The following is a 24,114-nucleotide window of genomic DNA, read 5'->3' as shown; positions in this document are numbered from 1 at the left end:
GTGGTACACCACATCAACAAAATGAAGAATAAAAATCACATGATCATCTCAATAGATGCAGAGAAAGCATTTGACAAGACACAGCATCCATCTATGACAAAAACTCTGAATAAAGTGCGTATTGCAGGAAAGTACCTCAACATAATAAAGACCATATATGACAAACCCACAGCTAATATCATTCTCAATGGAGAAAAACTGAAAGCTATCCCTCTAAGAACAGGAACCAGACAAAGACACCCCACGTTCACCACTCTTATTTAACATAGTATTGGAAGTCCTAGCCAGAGCTATCAGACAAGAAAAAGAAATAAAAGGGATCCAAATTGGAAAAGAAGAAGTGAAACTGTCACTATTTGCAGATGACATGATTTTATATACAGAAAACCCTAAAGAATCCACCAAAAAACTTTTAGAATAATAAATGAATATGGCAAAGTTGCAAGATACAAAATCAACATACAAAAATCAGTTGCATTTCTATACACTAACAATGAAGTAGCAGAAAGAGAAATTAAGAATACAATCTTATTTACAATTGCAACAAAAAGAATAAAATATCTAAGAATAAACTTAACCAAGAGGTGAAAGATCTCTACACTGAAAACTATAAAACATTGTTGAAAGAAATTGAAGAAGACACAAAGAAGTGAAAAGATATTCCGTGCTCTTGGACTGGGAGAATTAACATAGTTAAATGTCCATACTCCCTAAAGCAATCTACAGATTCAATGCAATCCTTATCAAAGTTCCAACAACATTTTTCACAGAAACAGAAAAAAGAATCATAAAATCTATGTGGAACAGCAAAAGACCCTGAATGGCCCAAGGAACCTTGAGAAACAAGAACAAACCTGGAGGTATCACACTCTCTGATTTCAAAATATACTACAAAGCTATAAGAACCAAAACAGCATAGTACTGGCACAAAAACAGACACACAGCTCAATGGAACAGAAGCAAGAGCCCAGAAATAAACCCACACATCTATGGACAGCTAATTTTTGACAAGGAAGCCAAGAACATACAATGGAAAAAGGAAAGTCCTTTCAATAAATGGTTTTGGGAAAACTGGACATCCACATGCAAAAGTAGGAAAGTAGACCATTATCTTACACCATGCACAAAAATCAACTCAAAATGGATTACAGACTTGTAGGTAAGACCTGAAGTCATGAAACTTCTAGAAGAAAGTATAGGCTCTACGCTCTTTGACATTGCTCTTAGCAGCACATTTTCAAGTACCATGTCTGACCCGGCAAGGGAAACAATAGAAAAAATAAGCACATGGGACTACATCAGACTAAAAAGCTTCTGCACAGCAAAGGAAACCATCAACAAAACGAAAAGATCTAACAATTGGGAGAAGATATTTGCAAACTATATATCTGATAAGAGGTGAATAGCCAAAATACATAAAGAACTCATGCATCTCAACAACAGAAAGACTAACAATCCACTTAAAAAGTGGACAAAAGATCTGAACAGACGTTTCTCCAAGGAAGATATACAGATGGCCAACAGACATATGAAAGGATGTTCAACATCATTAACTATCAGGGAAATGCAAATCAAAACTACAGTGAGATATCACTTCCCTTTAGAATGGCTATAATTAACAAGACAGGAATTAATAAGTGTTGGAGAGGATGTGGAGAGAAGGGAGCTCTCATACACTGCTGGGAGGAGTGCAAACTCGTGCAGCCACTATAGAAAATAGTATGGAGATTCCTCAAAAAATTAACAAGAGAACTACCATATGATCCAGCTATCCCAGTGCTGGGTATTTATCCAAAGAACATGAAAACACAAAGAACATGAAAACACAAATGAGTAAAGATGCATGCACCCCTATGTTCATTGCAGCATTATTCACAATAGCCAAAACTTGGACGCAACCTAAGTGCCCATCAAGGGACGAATGGATAAAGAAGATGTAGTATATATACACAATGAAATATTACTCAGCCATTAGAAACGGCCATTTGTTAACATGGATAGACCTTGAGGGCATTATGCTAAGCGAAATAAGTCAGAGGGAGAAAGTCAAATACCACATGATCTCACTCATAAGAAGAAGATAGAACAACAACAATCATATAGAGACAGAGATTGGATTGGTGGTTACTAGAGGGAAAGCGGGGAGGGAGGAGGATGAAAGGGGTGATTAGGCACATGTGTGTGGTGATGGATTGTAATTAGTCTTTGGGTGGTGAACATGATGTAATCTACACAGGAATCAAAATATAATAATGCACACCTGAAATTTATCTAATGTTATAAACCAATGTTACCACAATAAAAAATAAAATAAAATAATTTTTTTTAAAAAGAAAATTAATTCTTTGTAAGTATTGTAGGTAGTTATCCTGGTTGACCAAGTGCTCTTTTGGCTTATTTTATGTTATATTTTGCAAAGTCATTTACATGTTTATGCAACTCAAATTTATTAGTTTTTTCTCTGTATGCCTTTTAGGGTTTATATTATTCCTTCCCCATTTTAATATTTTGAAAACGTCATATTTTTTGAGAGTGTATTAATGAATTTACTTACTACATTTAAATCATTGAGTCATCTGGTACTTAATTTAATAGGAGGAGACTTAAGTGATTTAATTTTATTTGGTCCCACAGCAGGGAGCATGCTATGTAATGAACACCATGTGGAAGACATACCATTAGCATCATTCTCCCAATCACGTTAAGCCCAGAAACATTGATTCCAAGAGAGGCCACAATCCCCCATCTACCCTGAGTTAGATTCCATAGTTATTGTGTGTCAAGTATATATACATTTCTTTTTTCCAGAGAATTAGGTCACCTTTAAAGTGGTGACCTAATTTTTTTTCCACTTGCCTCTTTAACAACCATTCCCAATCCCTTCAGAGATAGAGAGGGAAAAAGAGCTGGAACCTGCAGGTTATAATTACTGATCTGAACTAGTGTGAAAAAATATACTTAAGCAGAAGCTCTCCATGTCTCGTGCTCTCTGGCCTGTCATCCCTTCCTTGGATCTTATCTATTCATTTTCTATTTTCTGGCTTTCATTGCTGGAGATATTTCACTTTAGGAAAATCTGATTTTTATACCATCTGTCTACTACTTTCCCCTGATTGGGGTGAGGATGGAGACACTAAGATGATAGGAAAGGGTTTCTATTCTCAAGAGTTTTTTGCTTCTTTCCTCTTGGTTGCCTGCTGAGCCATTTGAGTGGTTTCTCCACAAGCTACGAGTATTTGAAATTTTCCAGGATTTTGTTTACTCACTTTTCCCTCATTTTGAATTTTGAAAGTAGATGCCACATGTCAATTCTTGGATTATTGTGTCTCTTTTCATGATTAACACTTTAAGTGTATGGAATAAGCTTGTACCACTTTCTTTGTTTGAATGTGGCTGGAGGCTTTTTCTTCTGATTTTTATTTTCTCTTCTATTCATTTTACTAAGTTTCAGAGAAAAAAATTCTTTAATTTGTTTTAATACTTCTATATACAAAAGAATAAAAGCCCAAGAATAGCCAAGACAATTTAAAAAGAAAAAGCTGGGAGGACTTCCCTTACCTGACATCAAGACTTATAACATGGGGCCGGCTCCATGGCCGCGTGGTTAAGTTCGTGCACTCTGCTGCAGTGGCCCAGGGTTCGGATCCTGGGCGCAGACATGGCACCACTTGTCAGGCCACGTTGAGGCGGCGTCCCACATCCCACAACTAGAAGGACCTGCAACTAGGATATACAACTATGTACAGCGGGGTTTGGGGAGATAAAGCAGAAAAAAAAATAAGATTGGCAACAGTTGTTAGCTCAGGTACCAATCTTTAAAAAAAAAGAAAGACATAACACTATCACAATCAAGTCAGTGTGCTTTTCTTGCAGGGAGAGCAAATACACAATGGAACAAACTATGGAACCCAGAAATAGTCCCAAGAATATTTCTATACTTGAAATATTGTATGATTTTTCAGATCAGTAGGAAAAGGATAGATTTTTGAAGACATGGTGCTGGGAAAATTTGTCAGCCATGTGGAAATAAATAAAATTGGACCACTTATCTCATACCCTACACATAAATCAACTCCCAGTATAAGGCAAAACCTAAAGCATTTACAAAACCATATGCAAGAATATCTTATGACCTCAAAGTAGAGAAGATATTCCAAATAAGACACTAAAAGCATAAACAACAAGGAAAAGGCACAAAAATTTAACCACATTCAAATTAAGAACTTCTGTTTATTGCCACAAAGTAAGCAAAAGGAACTAAAAACTAGAATTAATTTGCAATACATACAGTGGATAAAGGATTAGAATCCAGAGCATATTAAAACATTCTAAAACAAATAAGAAAAACATGCACAATCTGATAGAAAAATGTGCAAGAGAAATGAACAAGAATTTCATAGAAGAGAAAGCACAAAAATCCCTAAACATATGAAAAGATTTTCAACCTCATTAATAATGAGGGAAAAGGAAATTAAAACCACAACCAGATACAATTTCACACCCACCTGCATGGCAAAAATTAGAAAGTCTCCTAATACCAAGAGTTGGCAAGGATGTAGAGTAAGGAGAACTCTTAATGAACTACTGATAGGAGTGTAAACTAGTACAACGTTGGGAAACACCTAGCATTATTTAGGAACGTTGATCATTTGCATACTCTACAACCCTCACTTCCCCTCCAAGCAATATTTTCTAGAATAGTTCTTGCTCATGTACATCAGAAGACATGGACAAGAATGTTCAGAACTGCATTATGCCAAATCCTCATCAACAGAAGCATGGATAAGTCAGATTCATACAATGGAATATTACATAGCAATGAAAAAAATTAACTACAGTTACATCAACATGAATGAATCTCAGAAACAATGCTAAGTGTGTGAATACATAAAACCCAGTTCTAACAGACAGAACTAAGCAATATATAGCTTATGGATACATTCATGTGTGGGGGAGGAAGACATTTCCTCTACCCTCTCTGGGTTCATCTGGCCGGAGAATGAATTAAATTCACATGAGACAGAATAACAGGAGAAAATTAAACAAAGCTTTATAACACGTATACATGGGAGAGGCTCAGGCAAACTGAGCAACTAGCCAAAACGGCTGAAGCCGCCACCTTAAATATCATATCCAGCTAAAGACAAAGGAGGATGTTGGGAGTGGGGGGGAGTCAGTTACAGGAGGTTACCAGAAACAGGAATAAGATTATTATGCAGATTTAAGTCCTTGCCTTTGGCATTGATTAAGAGTTTCTAGAGATAAGCTCATCCCCTTTCTTCTTCCTGGTACAGAGGGAGGCACATTTACAGACGGAGATTTCCTTTACAATGTAACTGTCTCCTAAAAAAGGGTAAGCAAACTCGCTCCTAAGAGTTGCTTTTATTAAAAGTAACCAGCCCCCAAAAAAATCCTCATGCCCAAGAGATATATCTTGGGGTAGCCAATTCCAGTCCCCCACACATGAGTGGTAAAATCTCCAAATAAAATCCAGGAACTCTAAACCTATTTGTTTGTATACTGATGGAAAAGATGACATTTAGAGTGGGAAATCGAAAGTGTAAATATAAGAGGAGAAACTGTTGGAGTTAAGTCCCTGAGAGTAAAGAAGAGAATGGATTTCAAAAGATTACTTCTTTTTTTTTATTGGGGGTTGGGAGTGTTGTTATACAGGTGTTAATTGTATGATTCCTTTTTTATTATTAATAATCACAAACTTGTAACCCATTAATCACAAACTTACAGATTAGTAGGAAGTGCAAAGACAAAAATTTTAAATGAACAATTTGAGTAAGATGTCTAATCATCCCCCAATATCTGAGTGTGTAGTTCAATAAATGAGGAAATTCTTATCACGATACAAGGACACAGAACCACAACACAACTATCAAAGGAGGTTAACACTGATGTTAACTTAGATGCTAACACTGATTACTTTTATCTAATCCTCATACTTCATTCAGGTTTCACCAGTTGTTTCAATCATGTCTTTTATAGCAAAAAGACCCAATTTGGAATCACATTTTGCATTCAGTCTCCAGTCTGGAACAATTTCTCAATTCTTCTGTGACATTTATGACATTGGTACTTTTTAAGATTACAGACCAGTTATTTTGTAGAATGTTCCTCAATTTAGGTTTGTATGATGTTTCAAGATTATTAGACTTAAGCCATGCATCTTGGCAGGAATATCACAGAAGTGATGCTTTGTTTTCATTGGATCATATCAGGTGGCACATGATTCTCATTTGTCTCATTTTGATGATGTTCACTTTGATTTGAAAATATCACTGAAAAACAGCAAACTGACCTAGCTTCTCCACAGTAATGTTAGTTTTCCCCCACCTTTTCATTAGTAAGTATTTGGTGGGGAGGTAATTAGAAACAGGCTGAATGTACTATTTCTCACTGAACTTCTCATTTATTCATTTATTTGTTTATATCTGTGTGGACTCTTAGTTTTCTATTTCATTCAGTAAATTAAAATCTGTTGTAAAACTATCTATTTTGATGCTCAAATTGTCCTATATTTGGCTAGTAGGAGCCTATTCAAGTTGGTCTTTCAGATTTTTTGACAAATCCTCATCTTTCTCTGAGCTCTTCTTTGCTTTCTGGCACAAAACACGTTCCAAGCTTATATTTTCCCTGTCCCTAGACTCAGCCGTCTTGACAAGGTTTCCCGGTCCTTTACAGAGAAAAACAGCATTTAGAAGCCAAGATCCGGGTGCTAGTGAGGTGTCTCTCTCCCCTTTCATGAGTAATCCCAGACGATACATTCCCAGCTATATTTATTTCTATATCTAAATATATTGAACACCTTGAGTTCACACAGATATCTCCAATTGTAGTTCCACAGCACAAGTTACTCTCTTTCCTACTTGTAACTCACTTCTCCAATGTGAGAAATCCAGCTTTCATTTCTTTATATATTTTTCTTATTTAATCAATTCCTTTATCCAATCAACGTCCTATCTCAGCGCTGCTGTTCCCTGCCCGGCACAGATGCTCTCCTCTCCTTACTCAGCTATGAATCTGGACCAATATGGCCTTAATGATCCCCTCAGCTTGACTAAGCTTTGGACAGGCTTCTGCCTAACTATAAGCCCCTGACTAAAGGTCTCTCACTTCTTAGAGCGTTAACTTTAGAAAACTCGTAATTGCAAGTTCTTTCTCTGCCTGCCCCTGTAAAATGTACGTAAATCTTCTCCCAGCCTGTTGCCAGTTTTGCAACCCAGGATTGTCTTTTTCAAGCTCCAGGGAACCATGTCTTTGAAATGCAAACATCAAAGGAGACAGCACCCCTGTCTCCCAGTCTCTGTGGGAGGGTGGAAGACTAACTTAGAAGGGTGCCAACTAGCAAACCCAGATGGCCTAATCTCGGAGAAAAACATTTGTGAACTCAGGAGTAGCTCGATGTGCTCCACACATCTCTTCCACCAGCCTCCCCTCTAGTACTCCAGTACTTTCCCACGAGCTCACCCAGGGCTTAAAGACCTTCCCAGCTTTTGCTTCAGTAGCGCTGAGTTCAGTCTCTCTCCCTCCATTGCCATAGTCTCGTATAAAGTCTTCCTTGCCTGTTTACCTTTGTCCAGTGCAATTTTTGCTAACACCCTTCATTTCAGGATTCTATCCCAGAGGGACACTTTCTCATTCTGCTTGCACTGTGACACCCCTCACCAGGCTTCCACCTGAACGCCCTCCGCACCTCCCTCAGGCTGAGTCCTCACACTGGGTCACCCCTGCAGGTGGATACTCTTCACACTATCCGGGTTCTGACTCCCCACCCCAGGTCATCCCTCTGAAGGGCCTCTTCCTGGGCCCTGACTGCCTGCTCTGGGCCACCTGGACTCCCCCATCTCCCACCACAGACACCTACACATTTCTCAGTGCATATAATGGTTTTAGGACTCAATTGTTTGAAAATGGAAGAGAAAGAAAGAGAAGGTGAAGGAAAGAAAGGTGAGGAGGAGGAGGAAGAGTTCATTCACTTTATTCCAGATGTTCTTTCCCTGGCTCTCTATTAAAACCACTTAGGGAGCTTTTAAAAATTACTGGTGCTTGGCCCTACCCCTAGAGATATATGATTGTCCAGTAGTGGTCCTGAGCATCTGCTTTTTTCAAAGCTCCCCAGATGACGCTAATGTGGAGTCTTGGTTGAGAACCACTGCTCCATTAGGGATGAATAGCAGAAAATTTAGGGGTGCAGGTGGCTTTGAAGATCTGGAGAATAGAGCATGTGGGAAAGCCCATCTGATGGCTTCAAATTTGTCCATGAGGTAGGAAGAGATGTCATCAGGTGAGAGTGATGGGGTTCAAACCTGTCAGGGGAAGGGAAGTGGAGAATATGAAACAATGCTTATTGAGAGAGAGGGACAAAGCTTAACAAAGAAGCATAGACTACTGGGCAGTGTACATTGCCTATTTGAAGTTGTATGTTTCAGGGCCTGGTAAAATTTCTCAAATATTAAATTTATATTTTTAAAGGTATGTATAGAAAAAAATGAAAGGAAGTAAACAATGGAAAGAAATTGTGAGAGATTGTGCTTGGATAACATGGGTTTTTTTTCCTCCTTCTTTGTATATTTTATACTTCTTAAGTTTGAAAATGAACTTTTACTATATTGATAATGGAAAAAATGTTTTAGTTTTCAAAATGTAATGAAATAAATGGTGACCCAACACACAAAAGTTTGCTGGGGTTGCCATAACAAACTTCCAAAGTCTGGGTGGCTTAACAATCAGAAATGTATTTCCTCAGAGCTCTGGAGGTGAGAAGTCTGAGATCAAGGTGTTAGCAGGATTGGTTTCTGCTGAACGAAGCCTCTATCCTGGGCTTACAGATGGTTGTCTTCTCCATGTGTCCTCTCATGGTCTTCTGTGTGTGTGTCTGTGTGCTCCTCTCTGCTTACAAGCACAACAGTCATATAGGATTAAGACCCACCCTAGTGACCTCATCTTAACTTAATTACCTCTTAAAGACCCCCTCTCCAAATACAGCCACATTCTGAGGTACTGAGGGTTAGGACTTCAAGTGAGTTTTGGAGGAGCACAATTCAGCCCACAACAGGCACTTACATCACACAGAGATTTTACTGTTCTCCCTAGCATTTCTATTTCATTTTTTTCTCTGGGGCTCCCGCCAACACACACCCAGGGATTTCTTAACTCTTATGACTTAAAACTCTGATTGGTGAGCTTTCTCTAAGCAATGGTTCAACTTTATTTGTAACTTCCTGTGATGCTAATATTTGAAAACCTTCCAGATCCAAATAAATATGTTATCACGCAAAACTGAAACTTACTGAGTTTCTACTTCCTCCTCTGCTTTTGCACTTCACATCTCACACCCTCTCAAGAAGGGTCAGAGTATAGGGAGAGCAGAACACCGCACAACTTAAAGGCTTCGTTTTTAAAAAGGATCCTACAATCGTACGTCTCCTAGCCATCAGCAGAAGAATAAGAAAGCAAAGGTTAAAATCAACTGTTTCAAGTTTCTGACATAAAAAGAGGAAGTTTTCAGGAAAATCCTGGTAAGTTACTGAATCATTAAACTTTTCTTTATTTTTTATGCCTATGAGGGGATGGCTATTTTTAAAACCTCCTGCTGTGCTTTTTATGGAAATACATGTGTTTGTACATAAACTATTACTTGTAAAAATATTGAAAGTAATTACAGATATCAATGGATTAAATAAGTTTCAATATATTTAACTGAGGCTAACTTTTTAAATGCTCTTCTGAAAAGAAATGTAGGTTAAGTGTACTTCGAGTGGTGAGAACGGGTCTGGTTGTGGAGGGCGGTGGGAAAGATGACAGAGAAACAATGCCAAGAAGTCCAGGAATTTAAGCATAAAAGATTGTAAAGGATCCTATGGCCATGTGCAATTTTGCAAAATTCTGTCTTCCAAATCTTAAGATGTTCTGAGAAGTTTTACATTTAATCAAAGTTAGCACCCTCCAGAGACTAGCTATTTTTCTATGATGTTTCCCTCACATCTATCTCATACAGTAACCTGGTTAAAACTGCAGGAAAGTGAAACTTAACTTCAGGAAAATGCAACTTAGCTTGCTTGTTTAGGTTTCAGTTCGTCAGACAATCAGAGGAAGCTGTGTTCAGCCCTCCTGGGCTAGAGCCAAGATTCTGAAGTGTCTTTCCCCCACTATCAGCTCAAAGAGCCTTGCAGAGCAGAATAACTTCTCAGGGCTTGGATATCTGGGGCGCTGCTGAGGACCGCCCCCTAAGATGAGAAGGGTGGGCACCAGTGCTTATCCCTAAGAGCTCTGCTGTCTTGGTGCCTCTTGTTCAAAACCTAAAGAGAAAATTGGAGCAGTCACTCGAGAATGGCATCCTGTAGCTCCTTTGCCAATAATTAATGTCGCTACTAATAAGATTTGTATTCACAGTTGTTTCAAACATGAAGATGAGGGAAGGAAGTCTAGGAAGCCAAGAGTTATGTCAAGGCGTTCTCAAAATTTGCCCACATCAGTCATTTTGATCTTTTCTTAGCTCCAACAATATACATGCAGATGCTTAAAATTGAAAAAGTACAAACTATTTTTTAAAAAAGCATTACTGAATGTAACAAGTTCAAATCACGATATGTTCACAACTGCTATCATGTCGGGGGAGAGAATGATAAACTTTTGATGTTATAATAGGTCCAAGGATATTATTGAAGTTTTTAGTACATCATAAGGAGACAAGGTATTGTCAATTTTTCCATTCAACAGAAGAGACTCCAGATTTGGGAAATAAATGTCAGTGACCTTATTTGAGAGGAGTATTTCTACCTCCCTGGTATCTATTGGCAGAATCTGAACAAAAGGAAGTGAGAGAAAGCTGTTGCTCGTTAGGTGGCACAAAGTGCCCTTTGCCACATCCCCTACACATGGTGAGTTGCTGGCTGTGAGAGGCCAAAGAATTATAAGAACAAGAAATGGGCTGCAGAGGGAAATTCTTTTTTTTTTTCTTTTTTGAGGAAGATTAGCCCTGAGCTAACTGCTGCCAATCTTCCTCTTTTTGCTGAGGAAGACTGGCCCTGAGCTAACATCCGTGCCCATATTCCTCTACGTTATATGTGGGACGCCTACCACAGCATGGCTTGCCAAGCGGTGCCATGTCCACACCCAGGATCTGAACCTGCGAACCCCGAGCTGCCAAAGCAGAACTTGCGCACTTAACCGCTGTGCCACCAGGCTGGCCCCTGCAGAGGGAAATTCTTGATGTGCTGATTTGTTTCTAGAATGCTAAGCCCTATTGAAATTTTGTAATCACTGGCTAAACGAAAAGAGAGAATCTGGAGGCTGTCCTCTCAGTCTTCAGGATATCCAGAGACGGAGTATAGATGGTGAAATTACTGAAAGAGGACTCTGGCTAAGAGACAGTATTACACAGACCTGAACAGAGGGTGTCTTTGGCAAGGGGTAAGCGCCTCACCAGATCAGTTTCCCAGAGCAAAGGCAGCAGACGAAAACAGGAAGAGGTGCCATTTAGGTGAAAGATATTCTTTTCACTACTCTTTCAAATCTTCTATGTTTGAAAATTTTCATAGTAGAAAGTTAGGGGGAAAATCTGTCCCATGAGTAGTTTCTAAGCAACAGTCCAATCATTTGCATTTTAATTTGCTGCGATATTTTTTTGATGTAACAGATTCTCAACAAATATACCTCAGGCGAAACTGGAAAAGGAACAGGTCTGGTCTCCCCACGTCTCTACTTCCTTGTGGCTGCTTTCAAGGACTGACTCTTGCAAGTTCTCAAGAAAAGGCAGCTAATCTAACAGCCCGAGATCAAAGAACCTCCTGAAGACTTATTTCAAGTTGCTGATATAAAAAGTGGGAGTTTTCAGAAAAGCCCTGGTAAGTTTCTAATCATTAAAGATATCTGTTTTGTCAACTTTCTTTAAAAGCTACTTTTAAATACTAATTCTAAAATGTAAAAGCAGAACTTTGAAAATGAATATACTTTCAAGTGTACATAAGCTGTTCCAAACAAAATGATTCTAAAAGGAATGAGAACTCTCACTGCTTTTATACACGTGTCGCTAGACGTAACCTGCGCTGATGGCAGAATTCTTTTAAAAAGAAACCTTCCAAGAAGCAGCGTGCAGAGAGCGTTTCGGTTGGAGGTGGACGGCTCTTGGGACGAGGCTAGAAGACCTAAGTATAATGTAGATAAGATGGTCAGGAATGGAAGCACACCAAACTCTGTAGAAAATTGTAGCCATGTGCAGCTATGCCAAATTCTGTCCTGGAGAGTTCAGGATGATATCGAAAGTTTACATCTAATTAAAGATTAAAACCTCCAAAGTTCAATTTTTATTTTATTTAAGGCTTTCCTTCACAACTAGCTTGTACAGAGACTATAGGGAGAAATATATAATTTTAGTGTACACTCCCGGAAAATGAAACTAACTTGCTTTGTAGTTTCAGTTCTGAAGAACTTCAGAGCAGGGCGTGGGCCTGCTGGTCTCCGGCCAAGATTGTGAGCTTTCCTGGAGGCAAGGATACCTGCAGGCTGCTGAGGTCCAGCCTCCTAGAGGTTGGGTTGGGTACAGGTGCTTGCCCTGAAAGTTTCTGGTTTCCTGCTCAGCCCACAAAGACAGAAAATAAAAGTCCGTAGGGAATGGATCCTGAAATTAAGTACTCATAAGGAGAACTCTGAGGTTCAAAATTTTCCCAGAACACAATAAAGGAGATAAGATGGAGGTCTTCTCCCCAGCTCCAACCAGAGCAACACCTTTATCCGTTTTTGACATAGAAGTTTCATGTACTTTTCTTTTGAAGAAGCAGAACAAAAACAACCAACCAAGACAACACTGGTTCGGGCCTAATTCCCCTGTACTCTGAATGGGAAAACAGGTTGGCTGAGAGAGACACAGTTTAATCACAGTTCCTCCCCCTTTGTCTACACTGTGTGGCTTCTTGCCAAACATAAAGGTCTCTCATGTTTAAAAAATATGCCAACACTCCAGGATGTAAACCCAATCAGATAACGTTCATGAAAGGACTTTATAAGCCTTAGAACAGTGAAGTATATTAAAGTTATATGTATATAAACAAACTGTCACCCAAAACAAGGTTGAAGACACTGATTGGGCCAAGGAGTTCTGTCGAAGCACTATTAAAACCTTTTTGCCCAAATCATTGTCGACTTGAATTAAAATACATAACTCCAGCCAAATATGGATCATAGGCCATATAAGATGCTCTTATACTTGACAAAGTGCAAAATTCATGTGAAAGTGTTATCAAATATATAGTAGCTTCAAATAGCTATATATCTTCTCAGCTCACATCATAGGGGTGGGCAGCTAAAAAATTTTTTGATGTTATAAATTGTCTTCATCTTTGAACAATGGGAGAACCTCTGAGATAAGGTAGAGATAAAACGACAGGCTTGTGGAGGACAGATGTCAGTCACCCTATTTGAGAAGGGTGCTTCCATCTCTCTGGTGGTTCCTGGCAGAATTAAGACAATAAAGGAGAAAGTGAGGGGAAGCTGTCTACCTGAGACGGCACGAAGACAAAACCTCCCACCATCCACGTGCATGTATGCGCGCACACACAGTGTCTCTGGGCATGTGGTGGCCAGGCACTCCAGGTGTCTGGAGTGGAGTGAGTGGAGGTTATAAAGTCAAAAAGATAGAGGAGTGGGCATATCCCGTAGGACCTTATGTAAGGACTTTGGCTTTTGCTCTGAGATGAGAAGTCATTGGAGGGTCTTGAGCAAAGTGACGTGATTACACTTACATTTCAACAGAATCGTGTTGGCTGCTGTATTGAAAATAAAGTGAATGGGTCGGGGCTTGGGGCAAAGCCAGAGTCAGAGAGAACAGGCAACAAACTACTAAAACAATCCAGGAGGAGATGATGGCTTAGACTCAGGTGGTGGCAGTAGGAGTAGCGAGAAATGGTGGGATTCTGGATATACTGTGAAGGTGGGCTTAAAAGCATTTGCAAATATAGTGAATGCAAGCTATGTGCAAAAGGAGGAGCCAAAGATGCTGCCAAGGTTTTTGCCTTGAGCAATTAGCAAGTCCCATTAACTGATAAGACTGTAGGAGGAGCAGTTTTGGGGTAGAAGGGGCAGATATCAAGAGATCATTTTTTGCCATGTCAATTTTAAAAGGACCATTAGACATTCAGGTGGACATGTGGCAAAAGTGGTTAGATATATGAATCTGGCGATCACAGAAGAGGCCAGGGCTGATGATATTAATTTGGGATTCATGGGCATACAGATTTTATTTAAATACAAGATGGAGGAAATCCATAGGGAGAAACTTTAGATAGAAAAGAGACTTCCAGGTGTTAAGTCTGAGAGGCACTCCAACATTTAGAAATGGAGAGTTAAGAAGGAAAGAGCAGAGGAAACTGAGAAGGATTCAACAGAAAGGGAGGAGAAAAATTAGGAAGGCTTGATGTCCCAAAAGCCTGGGAAGAGAGTGTTTCAAGAAAAAAAGAGCAATCACTTCTTTCAAAAGCTGCTGACAAGTCAAGAATTATTTTTTAGCAAAGCAAAGCGCAGTTTCAGTGGAGTGGTGAGACCAAAACCTGATGGGAGTGAGTTCTAAAAGGAATGAAAGAAGAAAAACAAGAAATGGGAGTACAGACAGTACTGTGGGAAGAAAAAGAGAAATACAAGGCAGGAGAAGAGTCGAAAGAGTCTTGTTTAACATGAAAAAAATAACATATTTTTGTGCTGAAGGGGAAGATCTGGTGGCCAAGGAAAGACTGAGGAAGCCAGAGAGAGAGAAGAGAATTGCTGGAGAAACTTCCTTGAATAGAAAAGAGGGATGAAAGGGCTAGCACACCAGTGGAGAGGATGATCTCACTAGGAGCGTGGACAGTCCGTTCAGAGAGCAGAAACTAAGAATATATGGACCCAGTAACAGGAGAAAAGTCAAGAAGCAGGTTGGTGGTAGATGTAATTTTAGGAGCTCAGGGAAGCTCTCTTCTGATTGCTTCTATTTTCCTAGTTTCAACAGGAAGTAAGATTACAGGTGAAAGTGACAATGTTGAGGACCCATTGGAGATTTGATGAGAGAGGAGAATGTGAAATAGTCATTTAGGACAGTGAGAGAGTGAATAAATAGAGAAATAGAGCATGATAGCTGAAAGCATGAACAGCCCACTGACGGATAGTGGTCATGACTTTCAAGTGAGACCAGTCAGGGTGTGGAGGGTCATTGTCCAGCCATGTTCCACTGAGCTGACATAGGCAGAGCAATGGATTGTGGTATAAGAGGAAGGAGGAGAAAGCAAGTGATTATAATGACTGAACAAAAAAAATCAAGCTAGTCATGGGGCAGTGCGGGGGCGGGGGGTGAGAACATAAGGGGGAGGTAAGGAAAAGAGAGAAAGTAATGAGATGGGTGGATTATAGGTCTTGGTGTTAAAGAAATATTAGAGTTGGAGCACTAAAGGTAGTGAGTCTGAGGGGTAGGAGATGGTAGTGAGAGTGAGGTGTTTGAATCTGAGATGATGAAAGGCTTGTAGCGGCTGGTGACTCTATCAGTTTGCTAGGCCTACTGTAACAAAGTACCACAAACTGAGTGTCTTAAACAACAGAAATGTACGTTCTCACGGTTCTGGAGGCTGGAAGTCTTCAAGATCAAGGTATTGGCAGGGGTGGTTCCTTCTGAGGGCTGTGAGGAAGAATGTGTTTCTTGCCTCTCCCCTAGCTTCTGGTGGTTTGCCAGCAATCTCTGGCATTCCTTGGTTTGTGGAAGCATCACTTCAATCTCTGCCTGCATCTTCACATGGTGTTCTGCCTCTGTGTGTGCCTCCCTGTCCAAATTTCCCCTTCTTATAAAGATATCAGTCATCTTGAATTGGCGCCCACTCTAACTCCATCATGTTAACCACTTACATCTGCAACGACCCTAGCTCCAAACAAGGTCACGTTCTGAGGTACTGGGGCTAGAACTTCAAGACATGAACTTTGGTGGGGTGGGGAAGGAATCACAATTCAACCTGTATAACAATTATGATAAGGTCAATAGTGTGATCATGAGAGTGGAGATGGGTGGAGTCAAGATCGTTAGACAAGAGGCAGTCAAGAGGGTGAAAGGCCAATGTATTGGAAGGATCAACTATGTGTCTATTGAGTCACCAAAAATTATGACAGGAATAGTGTCTGAAGGTATGAGTGCCTCTTCCCTTCAGCTGCCTACAGAAAGGAGGTCAAAATATATTTAAAGGTATAAAAAGCAAGTATTCGGCAAATTCTCAAAGTATGAAACATTTTAGAACTAAAGTTTAAAATAAAGTGGGTATTCATATTTTTTGATTCAGTGTTTTCTCCAAAGTGACTTCAAAATAATCTTTCATTAGGAATATGTTTATTAACAACTGTTTATGCTCTTGGCTCCATATAGTGCTTGTAAGGCAGAGTTCCTCCCTTCAGTCTTACCTGAGATGACATATAAGCCCTCTTCAGAGGAGACAGGAGGATCAAGGATGAGCTTCCCTGGCCCCCAGGTTTGAGGAGTCATCTACTGGTCTGTAATTCCCTTTGCCCAGGAATTCTCTTTGGCAAGACCAGTCCCTGGCTCCAGGAGCAGCAGCAGGTACAGCCCTCTGCTGGAGCACCATCACACTCATACTCCTTAGACCCACTAGATAGACCTCTGGAAGGTCCACCAGGTAGACTATCCCTTATTCCCTTAACTCTGCCCCCCCAGACTTTCTCCCTCCAACTGCCTCCCACCTACGCCAGCAGCCCCCTTTAATGTTACCTGCCCAATCCAATGTCCCCACACTTCTGGTGGTATTCCCTCCTCTTCACAGGTCTCAGTCCTTTGCTCCTCACTGTGTCTTGCACAAAACACTTATCACAATTTGTCATTACAAACTTTTTTGAGTGTATGTGTATGAGTTTTGTTTTTTTGTAATTTCCTCCATTGGACTCTAAGTACCACAAAAGGATTTCACATCTCTTTTGCTTAACACTATTTTTCTTAAGTATGATGCCTAATAGGTGCTCAACAAATATTTGTTAAGTAAACAAATGATACCATTTAAGATAAAATAATACTTATCTCTGGTTACAGTATGTGCACTAATTCTTGTGGAACCTCTAAGACTTCTTCCATCTAGCCTGTGAGTGAACAGAATTGATCATCTGACATATGTTTGTAATATTCATAGTGCCAGTTGCTCATGGTTCTGCTAATTAGCTCAGGACTAGATGTGTCCTACAGACTGAAGCCTGAGTGACTAAGAGGATTCTAGACTCTAACGCACCAAAGGGTTTATCCAGGCAGGTAGAAGCTGCTGTGCCAGTGGTTGCATGCCTATAGACAGGGTAAATCATTCTGGTATGCTTATGGTATTCACACTATAAATGACTAACACGGGTTTACTCTCTGGCCAGTCACAGGGCTGCAGGCTGAGGCCTCAGTTTAGCTCCTCCTTCACATTTGACCTCAAGGAGAGCTTCGGAAAAGATTTTACAAGAAACTCCAAACACAGATGGGTCGACTTTGCAGTTTAGCTAGACTTTGTGACTTGTCATACATTAAATTTTTTAAAAACCTACGTTCCTTAAATCTTTGATTTAAAAATTTACAAATCTTTTTAAATGTTTGTATTTTCTTTTTTTGTGGTTTATTTTAATATTTTTGTTTTGTTTGATCCTTAATGCTTTTAGTCTATTTATTTTAATAATACTTTCACTTTCTTGTTTCCCTTATTTAAATCACTTTATTGATTCATCTTTTTAATTCTGATTCAGTAGGTCTAGGGTGGGGCCTAAGAATTTACATTTCTAGCAGGTTTCCAAGTGATGCAGATGCTGCTGATCTTGAGACTGATTTTGAGAACTGTTCTGAACCTTATCTGCACAATAGAATAACCCAGACAAATTTTTAAAAGTAGTAATGCCTGAACTGCCTCCCAGTCCCTCAACCAATTAAATCAGTCTCAGAATGTGGAGCCCCCAGTGATTCTAATGTTTAGCAAAAGTTGAGAACCCCTGTTCTATGGTGTTCTAGGATATTCATCTCTTGCGATTCAGCAAAGTATATGATTGTACGACCTTCATTAGTCTCATACCAGTAATTTAGGCTGAAATGGTTTTAACGAAGTTAAAAACATATATTTTCCTTATCTAATTTCAGGCAGACCAGGCCAGTTTGAACTACAGTTAACTCTTTTGGTACCTCTGAGAGCCACAAGAATTACCCAACCAAACCAAGTATCCTAACATTTTGCTACCATATCCCCCAGAGTTCCAGCTCTAGTGGCCTAACAGCTTGAGTTCCAAAAGACAAAAGGTGATGAGTTAACTAATTGCTTTGTTACTATGTAACAAACATGGCCAGCTTTCTAGCTGTGCATGGAGTTTCCTGTTCCCCAACCCACCTACACTTACCTAGTTGCATATTTTGAAGTTTATTTGCAATATTTGGTTATGGGAACCATTTTCTGTGTTACTTAAGATTCTTATTTTAACTTATAAAAACCCAACTTTCACCAAGTTAAGCCTAAAATTATTATAAAGATAAAGGGGGTGTGTCACCATAGTTAGCAGCTACTGCTTATTTCATAATCACAAATATAATCACCTAGGAAACAAAACAAGGACACTATAAAACAGTTAAAATAAATAACAAGCAACTTAAGAGTCAGCCTAGAAGAATATTTTATATATGTTATTTATATGAAATTATATACATAATTGACTATGTGACTTCAATGATAAAGTATAATACTAAAATACGTATTGTATTACTTTTTCCAGGGAAGAAAGTTGCAGCTTTGATATGAACGAACAAGCAAATCTACCTGAAATGACCAAAGACTGGACCAAAGAGCATGTGAAACAATGGGTAACCAAAGACCTTAAGATTGGTGAGAAATATGGGCAGATTCTGCTTAATGAAGAAGTGACAGGGTTAGTCCTGCAAGAGTTAACCGAGAAAGACCTTATAGAAATGGGGTTACCACGGGGTCCAGCAATTTTGATAAAACGTGCATATAACAGATTGAATAATAGTTCCCCTGAAAGTAACAATCAGGATTCTGGACAATTAGATCATACAAAATCCTCCAAAGAAGAACACAAAGAAAAGCCACAACAGACAAAAAAGGAAAAGGAAAAATCAACATCATCCAATATTGATCACAATCTCAGAGAGACCAGAGATACCAAAGAACAAGAATCAATTCTTATGAAAGAAAATGCATTAAATGAAGTAGTGACTAAAGACAAACAAAAGAATAAGCTACAAGCTGAACAGTTGACTTGTATGCCATATCCTTTTGATCAATTTCACGACAGCCAACGCTATATAGAACATTATATTCTACAACCTGAAACAGGACCACTCAATCTCATAGACCCAATACATGAGTTCAAAGCACTCACAAATACAGAAACAGCTACAGAAAAGGACATTAAGATGAAATTTAGCAATGAAGCCTTCCGATTTGCATCAGCTTGTATGAATTCACGCACCAACGGCACCATCCATTTTGGAGTCAAAAACAAACCCCACGGAGAAATTGTCGGTGTAAAAGTTACCAGTAAAGATTCCTTCATTGACCACTTCAATGTAATGATCAAACAGTATTTTGAAGAAAGTGAGATCAAGGTAGCCAAGAAGTGCATTCGGGAGCCAAGGTTTGTGGAAGTCCTACTGCAGAACAATACACCATCTGACAGATTTGTCATTGAGGTAGATGTTATTCCAAAACACTCTATATGTAAAGAAAAGTATTTCTATATTAAGATGCAAAACTGTAAAAATGAAAAATGGAAACAAAACGAAGATCATTCACTGTTTGTGAGAGATGGGGCTAGCTCTAAGGATATCCTGGCCAATGGCAAGCAACGGGATACAGATTTCAAAGCATTTACGCAAAATTTAAAGTCACTAGTAACATCTAGAAAAGAGGCTGAAGAAGAATATGAGGTGAAGGCAAATAAGAAGGAGAGTGAAGGACAAAAGCTGGTTAAACTTCTCATAGGAAACCGAGACTCACTGGATAATTCATACTACAACTGGTACATTCTTGTGATAAATAAGTGCCATCCAAACCAAACAAAGAACTTAGATTTTCTAAAGGAAATTAAATGGTTTGCTGTGTTGGAGTTTGACCCTGAATCTCAGAGCAAGGGGGTCGCCAAAGCTTTCAAAAAAAGCCGCGTAGCAAACCTTCACTTTCCAAGTCAGTATGAAGAAAAGTCGACGCCCATGAGGGAGAAGATTTCTAGTCTGAATCTTTACCAGCAGCCCAGCTGGATTTTCTGCAACGGCAGAACAGACCTAAAAGATGAGCGGCATAAGCCTTTAGAACCACATTTATGGCAGAGAGAAAGAGCTTCTGAAATCAGGAAGCTGATTCAGTTTCTCACAGACGAAAATGTAATGACAAGAGGGAGATTTTTGGTAGTGTTTCTATTACTCTCTGCAGTGGAAAGCCCAGGAGATCCCCTCATTGAAAGCTTCTGTGCTTTCTACCAAGCTCTCAAAGGAATGGAAAACATGTTGTGCATCTGTGTAAACTCACAGATTTATCAACGATGGAAAGATCTACTGCAAACAAGATTGACAGTGGCAGATGAATTAGCAAACCATAGCATTTCCACTTTAAATTTAGAATTGATCAACAGTACTATTCTTAAACTAAAACCAGTGACTGAGTCATCAAGAAGGTTTTTGCCCTCCAGTGGGCTTTCTTCTGTTATCTTAGAGAAGAAGGAAGAAGATATCTTGACTGCACTGGAAATCCTCTGTGAAAATGAGTGTAGGGACACAGACATAGAGAAAGATGAATTTAAATTCCAAGAATTTAAGAAATCAAAAGAAAAGTACTTTTATCGAGGTGGCAAAGTATCCTGGTGGAACTTCTATTTTTCTTCTGAAAATTATTCTTCGGCATTTGTGAAAAGGGACAGTTATGAAAAACTTAAAGATCTGATACTGTGCAGGGCGCAGTCTCCTAAGCCACCATTTGCAAAAATCGTCAATCTTTATCATCACCCAGGCTGCGGCGGTACCACATTGGCTATGAATGTTCTCTGGGACCTAAAGAAAAACTTCAGATGTGCTGTGTTAAAAAACAAAGCAACAGATTTTGCAGAAATTGGTGAACAAGTGACCAGTTTGATTACCTATAAGGCAACCAGCCATCAGGATTACATTCCTGTACTTCTCCTTGTAGATGATTTTGAAGAACCGGAAAACGTCTGTGTTCTACAGAATGCCATCCAGACCATTTTCGCAGAAAAAGATTTGCGATACGAAAAAACGCTTGTAATTATCTTAAACTGCATGAGATCACAGAATCCTGATGAAAGTGCAAAATCAGCATACAGTATTGCACTAATGCACCGACTTTCTCCCAAGGAACAAAGAGCTTTTGGGGACAAACTAAAGGAAATTGAAAAGCAACACAAGAACTGTGAAAACTTTTATTCCTTCATGATCATGAAAAGTAATTTTGATGAAATCTATATAGAAAATCTAGTCAGGAATATCCTAAAAGGACAAGATGCTGACAGCAAGGAAACACAACTCATTTCTTTCCTTGCTCTACTCAACTCTTATGTTATTGATTCTACAATTTCAGTATCACAGTGTGAAATATTTTTAGGAATCATGTGCACTAGTATACCCTGGGTACCTGAAAGCCTAGAAAACAAGATGGGAGCCTATTCTACACTTCTAATAAACACAGAAGTCACAGAATATAGGAGATACACAGGTGTGCGCATCATTCATCCTCTGATTGCCATTTCCTGTCTAAAAGAACTGGAAAAAAGCTATGACTTAGATAAGTGTAAAATTGCACTGAAGATATTGAAAGAGAATTTATTCTATGATTCTGGAATAGGAAGAGACAAATTTCAACAAGACGTGCAAACTCTTCTGCTTACAAGACAGCGCAAGGAGCATGGAGATGAAACAGACACTTTGTTTTCTCCATTAATTGAAGCTTTACAGAACGAAGAAATTGAAAAGGTTTTAGTTGAAGGAAGTATTCGATTCCCACAAAATGCATTCATTTGTCAGGCTTTAGCAAGACATTTTTACATTAAAGAGAAGAAGTTTAACATTGCTCTGGAATGGGCAGAACAGGCCCAAAAGAGAGCACCTAAAAATTCCTATATCTCAGATACACTTGGTCAAGTCCACAAAAGTAAAATCAAATGGTGGTTGGGTGAAAACAAAAACTGTAAGGATATTACCGTCAATGATCTAACACATTTCCTAGAAGCTGCTGAAAAAGCCTCAAGAGCTTTCAAAAAATCCCAAGAGCAAACTGATAGGAAAAACTATGAAACAGAGGCCTGGTTGCCACAGAAGTCCCAAAGAAAATATGTCATGTATAATACAGCTGGTTTCTTGGGTGAAATAGAAGTTGGTCTTTATGCTATTCAGATTCTTCAGCTCACTCCTTGTTTCCACAAAGAAAATGAATTATCTAAAAAATCTATGGTAGAATTTTTATCAGGAAAGGGGAATATCCTTACGAATTCAAAAAGTGAATATTATTTGGTTCTTAGGAAGTTCACATCTTACTTACAAAATTTACAATCAGATTTGAAAAGGTGCTTTGAATTTTTTGCTGATTATATGGTTCTTTTGGAAATGAAGAATACCCAAAAAGAGACAGCAGAACTCTCATTAAACAAGAAAATCAGTCGTTGTTTTAGGAAATACATGGAACTTTTCTGCCATTTGGATTTGGGTGTGTTACAAAGCAGAGAGAGTCAGTTACTCAAAGAGGAGAATTGCAGGAAAGCTCTAGAAGCATTGAGAGCAGATAGGTTTTCTGGACTCCTGGAATATCTTAATTCAAATCACAAAGAGGTTGCAACCACTATGGAAAATGTAGTGAACAAATACACCTTCCTATTGCAGCAAAACCCAAATAAACAGCTGACAAGGGAGAAACAAAATTTCATTTTGGCCAACATTATTCTCAATTGTCTAAAACCCACCTCCAAGTCCATTCAACCACTTAGCAAGCTAAAAAAACAGCTCCAAGAAGTGTTGCATATTGTAGGACCACGTCATCAATATCCAGACCCTTATTTCTTGGCCTGCCTCTTGTTCTGGCTGGAAAATCAAGAGCTAGATGAAGATTCCCAACTAATGGAAAAGTATGTTTCATCTTTAAATCGATCCTTCAAGAGACAGTACAGCAACATGTGCAGGTCCAGGCAGGCAAGCACTGTTTTCTATCTGGGGAAGAAGAAGGGTCTCCACAGTCTTGTTCACAAGGCCAAGATAGAGCAATACTTTGGTAAAGTACAAAATACAAATTCCCTCTGGCAAAATGGAGATGTGTGGGAAAAAAAAGAAGTGAAAGACCTCCTGTGCCGTCTAACTGGTCAAGCTGAAGGCAAGCGAATCTCTATAGAATATGGAACAAAGGAAAAAATAAAAATACCAGTGATATCTGTTTATTCAGGTCCACTCCAAAGTGGTAGAAACATAGAAAGAGTATCCTTCTATCTAGGATTCTCCATGGAAGGCCCTCTGGCATATGATATAGAAGTAATTTAAGAAGAGAGATTAACGCAAATATGTTTATTCATATCTCTCTCTGATTTTGTTCCCTCTCTCTATTCCTATGGCATTTTGATAACGTTATTGGCTTACCTCTAATCCCAGATTTTGCTTTTGTTTCCCCAGATGAATTATAAGCCTTTTTAGGGCAGGAAATGTCTCCATACACAGAGCTTGGAACACAGTAGAGTCAATTGTTGAATGTTTTAAGTATGCATTTTCAGACTAACATTTAATTAAAAAGTTTCAATTGGTATCCACTGCTCACATCATATCTGGTTGTAAGTCAATAAAATCTGTTTTAATTGTATCACTCATGAATTTTCTGAAATATGAATTATTTCTTCATTGTTAAAGCAGAGATTTAATAAGATGAATATGGAAGAGAAAGCCCCTCCTTAGTTTATTGAACTCAAGCCCAGAGATTCACACCAGAGTGCCACTTACCTCATCTTGGTATCAATAAAAACATACGTGGAAGGTAAATATTTTGTTCCCATCCTTCCTCTACCCCTCCACACACACAATTCTTTGTAACCCTTGCCATTTGCCCAAATTACTGGTTCAGAAGGTAAAAGAGAGCAGGA

At 39.0% G+C, this 24,114-nt stretch overlaps 1 protein-coding gene across 3 annotated transcripts; it reads left to right on the top strand.

Annotated features, from left to right (window-relative positions):
• The first annotated feature begins 9,141 nt into the window (after nt 1-9,141).
• On the top strand, nt 9,142-23,842 carry SAMD9L (sterile alpha motif domain containing 9 like). 3 transcript variants are annotated; one of them, XM_005609186.4, is made up of 3 exons: nt 9,142-9,530; nt 11,651-11,858; nt 18,748-23,837. In XM_005609186.4, the coding sequence occupies exon 3, from the start codon at nt 18,770-18,772 to the stop codon at nt 23,522-23,524; it is 4,755 nt and encodes a 1,584-aa protein (XP_005609243.1). In that variant the 5' UTR covers nt 9,142-9,530; nt 11,651-11,858; nt 18,748-18,769; the 3' UTR covers nt 23,525-23,837. The 3 variants fall into 3 exon arrangements, with proteins under 3 accessions (XP_005609243.1, XP_070120349.1, NP_001244057.1); XM_070264248.1 differs by lacking the exons at nt 9,142-9,530; nt 11,651-11,858 and adding an exon at nt 18,125-18,280; NM_001257128.1 differs by lacking the exons at nt 9,142-9,530; nt 11,651-11,858 and having other exon boundaries at nt 18,770-23,842.
• The last annotated feature ends 272 nt before the right edge of the window (nt 23,843-24,114 follow it).

This window comes from Equus caballus, chromosome 4 (assembly GCF_041296265.1).
Source record: "Equus caballus isolate H_3958 breed thoroughbred chromosome 4, TB-T2T, whole genome shotgun sequence".
Lineage (NCBI taxonomy): Eukaryota > Metazoa > Chordata > Mammalia > Perissodactyla > Equidae > Equus > Equus caballus.
The sequence above is the reverse complement of the archived record's forward strand: the minus strand, read 5'-3'. Positions and strand labels throughout refer to the sequence as shown.

What these genes read in the sequence shown, in the direction of transcription:
- SAMD9L (NM_001257128.1), top strand. Translation starts at nt 18,770, where the DNA reads ATGAACGAACAAGCAAATCTACCTGAAATGACCAAAGACTGGACCAAA.